Source organism: Apteryx rowi, unplaced genomic scaffold (assembly GCF_003343035.1).
Source record: "Apteryx rowi isolate R43461 unplaced genomic scaffold, aptRow1 scaffold_341, whole genome shotgun sequence".
Lineage (NCBI taxonomy): Eukaryota > Metazoa > Chordata > Aves > Apterygiformes > Apterygidae > Apteryx > Apteryx rowi.
Window position 1 is genome coordinate 115,506 of NW_020449875.1, and position 14,376 is coordinate 129,881.

Consider the following 14,376-nt stretch of genomic DNA (forward strand, 5'->3'; position numbering starts at 1 on the left):
AGTATTCAGCGAAAGAAAGAAGAAAGACTACTAATTTTGCCTTAAGTAGTCCATGACAAAACAGACAGGCTTGTTCTCCTTCTTTAGAGTAGCAGCATGTAAAACCTTAAAAGCAGAAGAATTTCGTACTGAGAGATCTGCATCTGAAAATAACTTTATACTTACAAAGCTGTTGTTCCCTCTTATGTCATTCACAAAACAAAGAAAATTTTCCCATCTCCTTGTCCCTGTTAGTCTCCCATCCCCTGCATCCCTGTCCCCAGGCCACGGAGCTTCCCAGCTTGTAAGGTTATTCTTCAAACTGCAACTTTCTAAAAGTGATTGGTCTACGCACAGGAAAAGCACTGTGGTAATAACCTGGGGGGGGAGGGGTGTGAGAGCTGCATAATCATTCTTTGCAATGGGAAAGATGTGCAACACAGCCTATTTCAGTACACAAGAAATAAAGTGGAGGAACGGAGGTCTGGATTGAGGCCCATTTCCACATGTAAAGAATCTGACATATGACCAGTTTACTGCAGAGTGACAGATTACAGTGCATGCTATCAGCCAATGGTACATGTGAGGTCACCTGCATTAGTTTAGCCTTCAGCACAAACTGAAGATCAAATGATTACCTCCTATCATGCAGTAATTTGATCTTGTATCTAAGCTTACCTTTGCAGCTCTCTAGCAGAGAAAAGCCAGCCTTCAGAGAAAATTAAACCACCTTTGCTCCCCTTTTGGGGAGAAAGAGGGGAAAAAAGTTCCTTGGCTTTTCTATTTTAGGACCTTAGCTGTGCAAAGAGGATGGGAGGAGACTGATCAGTGATTATGATCTCCTTTTCCCAATTCCTTATACAAGGGCCATGCACAGAAGCAGACGTAGTGCCAGAGAGATTCTGTTTTAAGCACTACTCCTGACTTTACGTATTATCTTTAGCAAGTCATTGAATCTTCCAGTGGGTCAATGCTCCACCTATAAATTAGGAATACTTTTGTTTCTTGTTTACCATGCTTATTTAGACTATGATTTATTTAGGTCAAAGTTTAACTTTCATCGATACAGTGCCCACTACCAGTTAGAAATGGTAGATGTTACTGTAATGCAAGCCATAACACTACACCATCTTTTTTAGATACTGACCTTCACAGGATTCTCCGCTTGGTGAAAACATCCCATTGTCATGGTAGCCATCTCTGCACTCACAGTGGTACCAACCAGGCAGATTAATGCAGTTAGCACGGCTGTCACATTGAACAAAGCCATCTGAGCATTCATCAATGTCTGTTTAGTAAGATCAAAAAAAGAAAAGAAAAAGAAAAAGAAAATTCACTTAGAGGAAAGTACTATATTCACCCAATGGAAGAAGCATGTCTGTACTATTCCTGACTTTCACAGAAGTATTTTAATTACTAACACTTGAATTTCCAGAGTTATTTGTGGTAAATTTTTGAATCTTTTCCATAGAAGGTCTTGGCTAACTGTGTTAGCTAACAATGACAGTTCTGCTAAGCCAATTTATTGTTTACATATTAGCAACTCATTTTGTCACAATATATGATAGATTATCTGTTATCTGTGTAACCTATAATCCATTATCTGTATATCTGTGTGTTATCTCTTATCTGCCCACAGTATGAAAAAGGAGCTAGGCTGTGTTTCCAGAGGTTAACCCTTTGATGAATGCAGGCTGCCTGATAAACCAAGACTGTTTCTGGGGGCATATCAAAACAATAAATCTTTATTCCAGTACTTGTTTGTGCTCTTGGCGACATCGATTTTAGGTTAGTGGAATTTCCCTGTCTTGTGGCGTTCCTGTTGACTTATACCAGCGCCACTGCAGCCAGCTATGCCAAGAGTCAGACTCCCCTCTCACTATCAAAAAGAGTAGTGAGGATTCCAAACATGGATGCTTACATCCTAAAGATTTCCTTCAGAAATAAAAAGCTCTAAAAAACTCTCTGAGTTTGAATATTGAATAAACCCTCATGCCCTCATAAGCCCCTTCTGGCCAAGTAAGGACTCAACCAGGAATCTTTAGAATTGAATATTAAAATAACAATTTAAGACTCAAACTGTTAAAAGTACACCAGCCATTGATCTAGTATCCTCTGGGATGCAGGTACAATGAAGAGACGTGACATGACCATTGAAATTATATATATAAATACATCGAAATTCTGCTCGTAGTGCCTGTTGGCTCCCATTTATGTTATCTGTTATTTTCATAGGAGAAATGTACACTGGCTGCAAAAATCAATTGTGAACCGCAATAAGGGCACAATTTTCTCTTCTGAGAATATGAGTGTGTAGATAGAGCATAGTAGTTAGTGCACAGATACAGATACACTCACTCAAGTCTCCTATGAAATTTGTTCCAAAATAAACTTTTAAAAGAAAACGAGGCTTTTTCACCCATCCAAAATGCTTCACTTCATGTTTGTGGGAAAGAAGGTTATTAAGTATTTGGGGGACACCTGCATACACTGTAAGGTAATTCCTCAGTCATCTGCATTTGTTTTCAAGTTCTGTTTTTCTTATACACCCTGAGGGGTGGGAGGTAATCTGTTTTGGGGTATTTTATTTACAAGCCAATTGGTCTCTGATACTACACTTCTGTATTACAAGACTAGCACAGTCATCTTAGAATGACCAGTCATCTCATCATGGTATTGGGTTTTAAAAGCCTTATAGTTAATTGAGGAAAATTCATGAGAAATTTTCATTACTAGGTCTCAGTCCAATTTTCTATCAACAGTCTCTTTGGCTCAGTGCTCCTGGTGTACATTATCAGTATTTATCATGATGAAAGTTAACAGTACTGTTGTTAGAATACTGCACCAAATAGATATATTTTTGCCTCTTCGTGTATCAGGAATTAATTAATAGGTATAGAGTGGTTTAAAACACAGAATTTTCAACTCCACAGTAAATTCCAGGATAATCATATAACAACTCCTGATGCAGGACTAAGAAATGCCAAACCTTTACAACCTGCAGCTGTTCAGTGTGTGTGTCTCTAACTCAGTATAAACTCCAGCCTTTTTCTTGTGAGCAGGCAGGAGCCCGGGGGACTACAGAAGCGTTTGAGAGATCAGAGGAAGATCAATGAAAATTATGTTGCTGGAGTGAGAAAAGGTTGGTTTGCAGTCTATGCCTTATCTACTGGCTTTCACTTATATACCCATAGATTGTTAAAAAAAAAAAAAAAAAAAAGAAAGGAAAGGGAAAGGGAAAGAAGAAAGGTCTACAATCTAGAACTTAGCATACCATTGGGGAATATGCAAAAAGATAGCTTGCTTGGTGGGGCATGATCTAAGTTACTATGCTAAAGGCTTGAGATCATCTGCTCAACAGAGGATAATTTGCTGGGGTTGGCCAAATCTACAAGCCCCACAGAATCAATGAAGCATGTAGTTTGAGGCTGAAAAAGCAGAGAACTGTTGTTCAGACCTTCATAAGCGCTACCTAGTAACATGTATCAAGACACTGGATAGCCCATATTTCTCCTCTTGGAAAGTGGAATTTTTTATTAGTGACAAAGTGAAGGAAAAAGTCTTATTTAGGTCAAAGTAACAGATATGAATTAAAGAAAGCCTGTGTTCCTCTCTTCAGAACAATTTATTTGTGAATCTGTAAGCTTTATAATTATGAGCAGGGTGCTGCAAGCACAGGCTGAATGCATCCTGATGAACTCACTGATTATTCAGGAAAACAAACCTTGAATGTCATGTCAGTATTGGTAAACTGACAAACAAAGTAGCTCTTCTGTATTTATTTGCAAACTATCTGACAAACCTGTATCACAAGAAATATTACTTGGGATGAAATGCTTCATCAGATGCCAATAAACAAAGAAATACATTCCTTTAGCTTCATTATAGCTGCATGCAAAGCTGTTGGGTGGAGTTATGTAAGAGTGTCTACCATAAAGTGCTGATGGCAGCATACTGTTGGTCTTTAAGAAATGTCATATTCTTGACAGATTGTTTGTCTGCAAACCACTCCATTGGAACCACTGCTGCATTGGTGTTGAATAGTCCATTATTCTTTAAATGATTTTGTAGCAAACAAGAAATCCAAAAAATTTCTTCTCGCCACTAACTTTTTATGCAAAAGATTTTACAGCATGTGCTGGTAGGTTTCAGAAAATAAATGTTATGTACAAAATTTTATTCTAAATCTTCCAAATAATGTTGATCGCTAACTCTTGTGGAGACTTGCACTGTAATGGGACAAAATAACTGTCGTGACTCTGTTAAACAAGAAAATGCAGCAGAAACGTGTTTTGCAGAGCTAAAGTACTGATTTCATGGAAAGTTTTCTTGACATTTGGATAAAAGGATTTCTATTTTCAAATGGGCATAGTATGGCTCAGGAAGTACTGTGAAAGGATCTACAGCTGAAAGGATTTTATTAGCACAGGCAAAGCAGTCAGAAATAATTTTCCTCTTTCCTATGGTGAAACGTTCTCCGATGAATCATCTTGCAGCTGCTCAGTCAGAGGTGTGAGCTGACAGGAGAAGAAAAACTGATTGAAGTTTTGCTTGGCCAGTGGCTATGGTATATCAGTGGACTATATGGAACATTAACAGCACTAATGAAGTCCTGTTTGATGCTGTGCTAGAGAGGCACAAAAAATGAAATACTACTCTACAGAAGGAGGTTACTGAAAAGGCATTATATTTTCACTTTCGAAAGAAATTAAACAAAGTTTCTAGGTACAAGTAAAGAAGTGATGTCCCTTTTTCAATAGCAGGTGATAATATTTGCAAGCAAATACACAAAATGGACATCTTATTCTGAGTATGCAAGTTCTTTTCTTCTACTAGCTATAAGAAGCTGTGGCAAAGGAGAAAAAAAAAAAGCATCTCATCTGGGAGGTAGAATAGAGTCTCAGCTGTGTGAAGGTTCAAAGCATGTGGTCTACAGGTTTAATCCTGGTCCCATTGAAATTTATGGCAGAACTCTCATTGACTATCATGGTCATTAGCACATGGTAGCATAAACAGCACAATTGCACATACCAAATCTCCCACCCCACTGGTGTGACTAGCCAGCTTTGGAACAAAAAGTAATACTGAGACAATCCCTGGAAGTAACCTTCACCCCCAAACTGGAGAGCAGCTACACAACAGCGCAGCACAGCACTTCAGCACCTCCTGTTCAACTGCATTTCCACTCTGAGCAATTTGCATGGCAGAAGATTTATGATTTCTGTTCTTGAAACAATGTGTCTGGAGAACATGCAAGTGTGATACTGGTGAGCACTACAAAATATCAGGAACATGAGGGCTCTGTCTATGCCACAGAATTTGTGAATGGACTCATAGCAATAGCATACATACCCTATTGCCATAAAACAGCATAATTTATTATTACACAATTATGCTGCATGCAGTTTGCTTTTAAAATATTCTGTTTTTCTTCTGTGTGTTTTTCCTGAACTAAAATCAGCCAACCTGGTTATTTCCATATTAGGTTACCCATTTTTCAACTGGAAAAAACCCTCAAATTTTTGCTAATTGAAGCCCCACCCTAATAAAATAGTCACAATGCCTGGCTTTTTGAAAATAAGGATGGTATACAAATAGCTCCGCTTGAGATGAAAAAAAGACTTGCTCTTCCAAATCACCTTCTTGGCACCTCTGAATCACTCACTTCCTGAACTGTGGCAACAGTTATAGCTATTATATTCCTTGCTCTTGGGGAGACTGAGAAAACTCTGCTCCCTGAAGATTCAAGTAAGATCATTAGCAAATTATCCACTGGTTCAGTATGAAAAAAGCCAGCAGTCTGATGAATACTATTAGAGAATTTCTGTATAATAAGAGCTTTTGAAGACCGAAAGTGCTATAAAATTGCCAATTTGAAAGATAGCTGTGCTCTTTCATCCAGCAATAGGCCCAAGCTCTCTAATGTGGCCAAGCTGCACTCAACAAAGAACCATGGTGTCGGGGAAGAGGAGGGGGAGTTATATCATTTTACATTACTCTCACTTCAAGATTGAAGTATTAATCTCCAAATCCTGCTCTCAGAAAAGCCTGTATGTCACCATCAAGCACAACATTACAGAGACAGAGAGCACAATTCAGTTCTAAAATCCTTTCTTTCATAAACCCCTTTATCTAATTCCAAACCAAAGCCCCAAAAGCCCTTTCCATTCAAGAAGGAAATATCCACTGATTCAAAGTCGTGAATATTTAGAATTTAGTTATTTCCATTCTGGAAGTTTTTCTGGGACAGTAGAGTATATAGCACTCAGCTAAGACTGCCAAGTAACAGAGACTTCCAGTTGCAGTAATCTGCCCCAGTGCTAATTGGGTTATCATCACCAGATAGATTTTTAAAGACTAACGGGCAGCCAGCAAATTCCATAACTTTCAGTCACTACTGAATTAGGCTAAGTTTGAAATCTCATTTCAAAGGCAACAGCCTTCCCAGTCTAAGGCTAATCTCCAGAGTCACCCATATCTCAGCCCAGTATAAACAAAGTGCATATGCTGAAAGAAGTATCACCTCAAAACAGATCACTGAAGAAGTAAGTGGTTGGGGACATACTAACTATGAAGCTGTTTATAATGATGAGCCTTCAATGCTTTTTCACTGGTGCACTTGGAACACTCAGACTGTAATAAGTTTTTGCATATGTCAATTTACTTTCAAGGATGCTATGTCCAGCCTGGGTATAAAAGACTACATCCCAACTTTTCAGACTTGTGCTCATGTAACAGAATGCCTGGTAGGATTAAGGGGATGTCTGGGTTATAGGATTTTAATAAGAACGTACACGATAGGGAAAAGGCTTCAGCCTTATTCAGTAGGACAAAATCAAAGTTCACTACACTGCATAATGTACCTGCTGCCATAACTCAATTTTCTGGAGTAGCTGTAAAAAGGGTTCATTATTTCTACTGCAAATTCTAGAGTCTCATCTCTTTACATTTAAAAAGAGAAAAGTGTTTTGGTTGGTTTTCTTGTGACAGCAGATTTCTAATAAGATAATACTTGAGAGACCTTGCTGTTCAATCAGACCTTTGATTTGAGATCTTATGCAAAAATCAGGTCCCACTGGAGAAATATAACAGCCTGAAACTGGTTCAAAATACTAGGACTATCTTGCTGTTAAAACAAAATATCAGCCTTTGGGATTTCCGTTTCACTACATGCCTATGTATTGCAGGCATATAAACATCATACAGAAGGATAAAAAACAAGAATACAGAAGCTGAGACTGCTGAAACAGTCCAGGGAGATATCAGTTATATAAGAAAACCAAAGCTGTTTAGAATGCATTTTAAATCTGTTTTGCAAAGACTGATCAGCTCCTTTCTTATAACGCTGCTGTTGCTGATGATTCCCAAAGGAACTTTCTTCCTTGGTTAATAAAAGTTCTAGAACCCAATTTTCTTTAGAATTTGTTCAGCTTCCAGTAACTCTTTAAAGATATGATAACAGACCCTGACTACTGTAACACGCTTTTCACTTTATGGGCTCTCACAAAGTTCCCATTGAACTATGGAATATTCTTGAGTTTCCCTGTATTTGTATTCCAACATTTCATTCAATTGTAAGTTTAAATTATGAAGGACCAGACTACAGCTGGCCTGCGGGGAAAGAGAAGAGTCACCCGTTCTTTTATCCTAGCATACCATAATTTCATGAGTAAAAGGATTTTCTCATATAGCATGAGAAACATTGGCTATCTCAGATAAAGTCTTCAGAGAGCAGTGAAGATCATGGCCTTTCCTTTCTCTGCTCCCCTGGAAAATGGATCAGACCAGTGCAGGAAGAAAAGCAACTTGCATGCCTTTGGAGTTGCTGCTCCTATATCTATACCTAGTAGAAATTCTGTAGAAATTCTGGCCAAGTCAGCCTAAAACCATAATCTGGCTCAAAGGACAGGAACCCTAGAGCAAGGGCTATAAAAGTAATTTTTAAAACTACTTCAACAGGTTGAGTCAATGCTGCAGATATGTTCTTCGCTATAAGTTTCCAACTGTCATGTTGCATGAAAAAATAAACCTATTGTTAAAACAGGTCTTATTTTTTTATCCTAGCAAGAGCATGATTGCATTTTTTTGAGTACCCTGTCCATGGAAAACTAATTTAGTCCCATTAATGAAAAGGAAGCAAAATGTGATTGAGGATGTAATATGGAATTATAGTTCATTAATTCTTCAAGTATGTAATTTTCCAGACTCCTGATCCCCCATTGATTTCTGCACACCCCCATAGGTCCTGCTAAATGCCAGCAAAAGGAAATTCAATCATGTTGTTATTTCATATGTGGCAGTGGTGGTGCTCCAGAATTAGATAGAAACATTATGAAAGGGAATTTTCTACTGACTGTTTCACCATGCAGCCCTGTTAACAATTCTTTGTTGTCAAAAATTGATCAATCACAGACCCCACAGATAACTGACAGCTTCTCATTATGCAGCCAATACCATCAAAGGATATGACATTTGTAACAATTGAGGATGATAATTCAGAACACCTAATTAGCCATGATGAACTAGGTACATGCTTGAATAGTTAAAAAAAAATGTAAGGAATATATTTTTCCATGAGATCCTGTGAAACTGGTATGCCAATCCCCATTAGAGAGTTAGATAAATTGACACAATACTGGGTTTCTGTTTTCAGATGTTGACTAAGATGCGGGTTTGCTTTCAGTTTGGCCATAATTCTCAGTATAGCAACTTATCTTAAAAATAGGACATGCTTATGTTTCCTTGTTAGCCCTATCTTGAGAAACAAAAATAATTATCTTCCTCAAGATACCAAAACCACTTGCATACCTTGAAATATACAGACGAATTCATTTTAGTTACATACTAGTTTCTGGAAGTTATGTAGCTCCATTTGCACATATTAGAAATAAGACTAATGCACTAGTGCTACTCACTAAAAATGTTTTCAGTAACTGGATAGCAACAGCTGAGTTCTAAAGAAAATGGCTAGATTAATTTGTTTGAAAAGAAAAATCAGTTTTGCCAGGTGCTTTCTTTCGTGAAGAGTGGGAAGGAAGGCTTTACTTGCACAGTGCAATGAAGGAAGACCTTGAATTTTGTCAGGTGAGGAATCAAGTCATTGATAAATGTGAGGTGCAAGAACAATTTCTACATATTTGAATCAGGGATTCAGCCAGCATATTCTTAATTTAGTTTGGGTTCAGCTTTGCAAAAACTTAGTTCAAGTTCAGTTCTGGTATGAATTAAACAAAACTTCCAAAGATTCAAGTTCAGAGGACATTAAAGGAAAACAAACAAAGAAACAAACAAACACCCTACACAACAATTCAAACAAGGTTTTGTCTCGGATTTAATTTGACATCCTGATTTGAGCTTGGTCTTCCGCTGCTGGTCAGGGTATCACACATACTATGTGTGTGCATGCATAATGTTAAAACAGTCTTACCTACATTTTCTTACTGGTGACCTATTACCATGACTCTCAGGCCATATGCCAGTGACCACCAATCTATGTTGCTGTTCTTCAAGCGTAAAATCATGTAAAGGTCGTACAAAATCACTGAACCACAGAAATGGAGTAAACACATTATTTCTTTGCTTGAGCTATAAACATATCGTTGGCATATATCTGCAGAGATTGCAGACTCCCTCATGTTGACAGCAAGAGAAAGGGCTCCACAGGGATACAGTGCGATGATTGGTGGTGTTATAGATTTTAATTCCACTAATAGTTGAATGGGTCATAATTCATAAAAAGGAGAGCTTACAGTGAGTTATGAAGGTCATCCTCACTTTCTTATATAACAGAAGGAAATTTTATTATAATACTGTCCAGCTGCACTATTCACATTCTATTTATAGCTTACAGTATTTTAAGAACCTAACTGAAATTTTAGTTTGCATGTTTAGTAAAGGAGGTTCTTTCCCTCAGTAAAATAATAGCTAAGCTGTGGATGCATTAAAATCCTCCAAAGATGTATTCTGATTTTTGTACTAAAAAAACAAAAAATCCTGTCTCCTCAAACTTCTCTTTTAGCATTCTCCTTTAGCATTTTTTAAAAGCTGCTACAGATAGGAATGTAGTGTTGCAACAAGCTAAAGTAGACACAAAGGTAAGTGTTAGTATTTGGCTCTTCAGCAGAGAAAAAATGTCTTTTGTTATTTAAACTGACAAATACTCTGAGGGAAAAAAGAAATAATATACAAGAAAGGCAAGGAAGAACAAGGAAAACAAAAAAATAAAAATCTACAAAACAGAAAGGATGATGAAGCAAGGTTCATGCCTAAATCCAGAAAGTTCATCAAATTCCATATGGGCATTTTTGCTTAATTGCTGTCAGAGTTTTATGAATAAATAGAAGTAAAAAATGTGAAGCAAAGTAAAACTTTCCAAACTTCTGAAGTCACCAGCCATCATCTCTCTGCTCATTTTGGGCTCATTTCTCATATCTCAGAATATCTCAGAATATCTCACACAGGTGATAACTGGGATTAGCCTCCAGATGCTGCAGCCAGGCAAAAAGCATCTCATTCACAGGACCCTGGCTTTTCCCTTGTCTTGTTGCAGATCTCATCTGTTTACAGCATAGAAACTTTAAAACTTTTTCTGCAATTTAATAAGCTAGCAATTTTAGAAAATGCCCTCTCTAAAAGTCAAAGGAAACATATTTTCTCAGGTTTTATGAATTGGCTGAGCTTTTCTTTTGGAGTAATATCATATAAAACCCACTGTATCCTCCCTCGGATGTTGACTTTTTTGAACAGAAGCAAGAGGAGCAGAAATGGGAGGACCTATACCTTATCTGGACTTTTGCCACTGACTTATTCTTATGCAAACCTTGTCATCTACTCAACTTGGCTGTGTGTCTTGATTTCCACATCTGTAAAATAGGGAGAAAGTGCTTGTATCAGCCATTTTTCCTTTTTTGTTTTGCCTAAAAAGAGCTCTGGGGGAAGAATTTTTAGTAATGGTACTAACCCCATAAGTATTATATGTGACATTGCACAGGCATGTTTTGGGGAAAAGCAACAGACCAGGGAATAAGAACTATGGACAAGACAAATGTGTTTTGGGGAGAGGAGAGAGGAGCAGAGTTCAGCTGTACAGATGAGAGCTGCACCTCCTGCCCTTACTTCCTTGCCTGCTTTGTTCAGCAGCACAGACATATTGTACAAGTCACAAGGATACTCACTGATACTAATTTGTCTTGCCTTTTTTTAAAGCAGAACTCTCAATGTAGAGCACAAGTATTATTTCCTGTAAAAATATAAAAGTCTCCTGCCCAATTCTATGGGACTCTGAGGATATTTAATTTTACGCATATTTGAAACCATGACTGAATATAGCACCCGCATGTATAATTAACTTTATATTATTGTATATGTTCAGAGGAAATATTTGGAGAGAGGGAGATACAGGAAACTACTTTTTACACCAGCACATTGAATTTCATAATTTCACCTGTATATAGTATATCCATATTATATGTGCCACGTTTGTAATGCATCTACTGGCTGCATATATCTATATTTCTGCAGCCTTAATTAGCACTTGGAAAATTGTTAAAATAGAGCATTCCTTGTAGGAAAGCCTCATTCTCCAGGTGTTAGCTGAACTCTACCCTGCTACAATTTCTGAGACTGGCAATCATGTTTTCTTTCTTTTATTTTGTTTTTAACTTCCCAGCAAGTATGAAGGCTCTGCTTTACTTGCTGGTAGTTAGCTGAAGCGTGATGGAATTATCAGTTATAACACCAGTTCAACCAACATTTACAGTTGGCTGTATTTTATCAGTATTGTGGAATATGCAGTATTTTTTCTCTTCTAAGTGACAATTCTTTTTGAACCTAAAGTTACTCTTAGACTGCAACCATCAAATGCCAAAGAGTTTTAAGCCATCTTATGAATGAAATCCCTCAAACCCTCCTTTTTTTTCCTTGAGAAAAAACTCATCTGGAGGTTCTTGGAGGAGAGTCTCAGCAGAAACCCTGTCCAAGAGTCTTTTGTTCTTTGCTCTCTGAAAAGGCTCTTCTGCACTCATTTGGGCTGAGGGAAGAAAACAGCCAGTTTACACCCTTTATATAAATCAATTGAGAAATCTCAGACAAGTCATAGGGGACAGAGATAGAACGGTAGCCTAGACAACCTGCTTTTGTAACCTACCTCCTGCCGTATTACTAACCAAACTCTACAGAGGGTTCAACTTTACTGACTTCCCAACTGATTAGAATCCCCAACAAATCTGGGATGTTCCTCCTGCAAAAAGTAATCATTCATCAGCTTTCATCTTGTGTTGGGATGACTTCTTCAACCTTTCCTTCAACCTTCACTTGTCTGTTTGAGCATGTATGTTTTGGACTGTGTAAGGGACACGCCCCATGCCACCTGCAACCCTTGGAGGTAAAGCTGCTGCTGCATCACGCATTTCACAAGCTGTCCTGTCCCTTGCCCCTGCTAGACTTCAGCGCTAAGGGAGATGCCAGTTAAAACAGAAGTACAGCCAGGAGAGAGTTAAAGCCTTTGCCTCTACTTAGCTTCTCCCAGTGTTTGCTCTAGTCTATCTGCCTAAGTTCATATGAGCAACTGGTGCCCAACTGAAAAAGAAGAGATTGCAGCATTTGCCTCTTCAGTGCTCAGTGTTCCTTACAACATAATATACTAAATGCTTTGCAGTGACTTTAGAGTCAGGCAAATTCAAGATATTTTTCATGAGCACTTTTTAATTAGCTTAGAAAAATGTACCACACTTGAGATCCTTATGTGGTAAAGCCTCCCTTGAAATCCAACCCTAGCTTGTCTTTTGTTAAACCCTGGTATGTTTCCTACTTTGTAAAAGTACAAACATTAGTAGCAACTTGTTTTATTTTTACACATGTTGGACCGGACAGCTATTCACCTAGAATACTAATTAGTTGTAGGGAAGGAAAATGATTTACAAAAAAAGCTAAGAACATACTGCATGTTTTAGTTCCTTCAGTTAGATTCTAGCTTATAGGACTCCTGCTCACCCAAGGTCTGACTTACAGAACTATATTAAAGAGTGAGCACTACAACAGCATGCCTCACTGTCCGTGTTTTTCTTAGGGTTGGTCAGAGATACCAGAATGATCTTAACAATCAACTGTGAAATGTTGTTTCTGCATTAGTCCAAATGGACATTTTAGAATGACTCATTACAGCTTGTTATTATTGTTTCTTGATAGAGACAAATAAGAGAAACTGGATCAGATGCAAAGACAAAAGGCCAGACATGTGAGAACTTTATCAATTTGTATCAGTTGAATACAAGAGCTAGTTTTGGTGAGATGAAAGCATGAGAAGGGAGGTTGGTTAGCAAAACACTTTTATCAGGTTTGTCAAGAAACCAAAACAGATGAGAAATATGGCAAAAAATAAGGACAAAATAGTCATTAATTCTAAATTACTCTATGCTTTTAATAAAACACCTTTGGCTAACTACTGAAGATCACAAGTAAGGAAAATAAACCAATCATCAGCAGAACTCTACTTGACTTAGTACCAGCTTTTCAGTAATACCTACAGAGCTTCAACCCATGACGTACAGAAAAACGACTCTCTGCTCAGTCTCAGGGAGCTGAAAATGCACAGAAATCAAGGCCATATTGTACCTTCCTTGTCTCATCTGTTCCACCAGAAGCATCATATGAACAAAGCTTCTGACTGGCATGGAAGCTGTGAGGACTGTAGCTCCTGACTTCATGATTTTATGTAAAGTATATCATAGGAGTGAAGAAAAAAAAAAGGAATCAGAAGTTGCTTTGCACCCTCTGCTCCAAATCAGCCAAACAAGATTTTTGGAAGACCTTCTAGGAATTTCAGATTTGACATAGTACAAACTAGGCCCATCTGGCTGGAACACTCAGTCAACCCTGTATTACCGAGGATATTTCTGCACATATATGCCAAAAAATCTTAGCATATTAATCACCAGTTAGGAATAGATATAATTAAGATAGTAGTTAACATATACTATGCCCTAACGAGTACATCAGAAAACTAGATTAACCCAACAAAACAATGCATGGCAAGTAAGCAGCATGGAGGTTCAAATTCACAGAATGACTATCTTCAAAGTATTTATCTGAACTTGAGGCAAGTCAAAAGAAGAAAAAACTGAATGGAAGTTCTCTCCAAGTACTGAAAAGACTTGGGGACACAACCAAGATCTTGGATTAGATGATTAGATGGTTCACGGGGGCACAGTTCAGGATTTGAATCACTGATCCTAGGCACTACTTGGCCACATTTGCTCAGGAGGTAAACCTTAATGGCTTTCACCCATTTCACCCATGGCAACAGGAAAACTGCATTAAGTCAACCACGCAAATTAACATGGTGATTTTAGCCCACACCCTACTAGTGCTTGTTCAAATCACAAAAATCACTGCTTATTT

General features: G+C 37.9%; 1 protein-coding gene across 1 annotated transcript in view; it reads right to left on the bottom strand.

The window, feature by feature from the left end:
• The window catches only part of NELL2 (neural EGFL like 2), a 150,704-nt gene that overhangs the window by 15,868 nt on the left and 120,460 nt on the right, over positions 1-14,376 (bottom strand). The window contains exon 16 of the mRNA XM_026072422.1: positions 1,127-1,267. Coding sequence (XP_025928207.1) covers positions 1,127-1,267 — 141 coding nt within the window. The remainder of the gene's footprint in view (positions 1-1,126; positions 1,268-14,376) is intronic.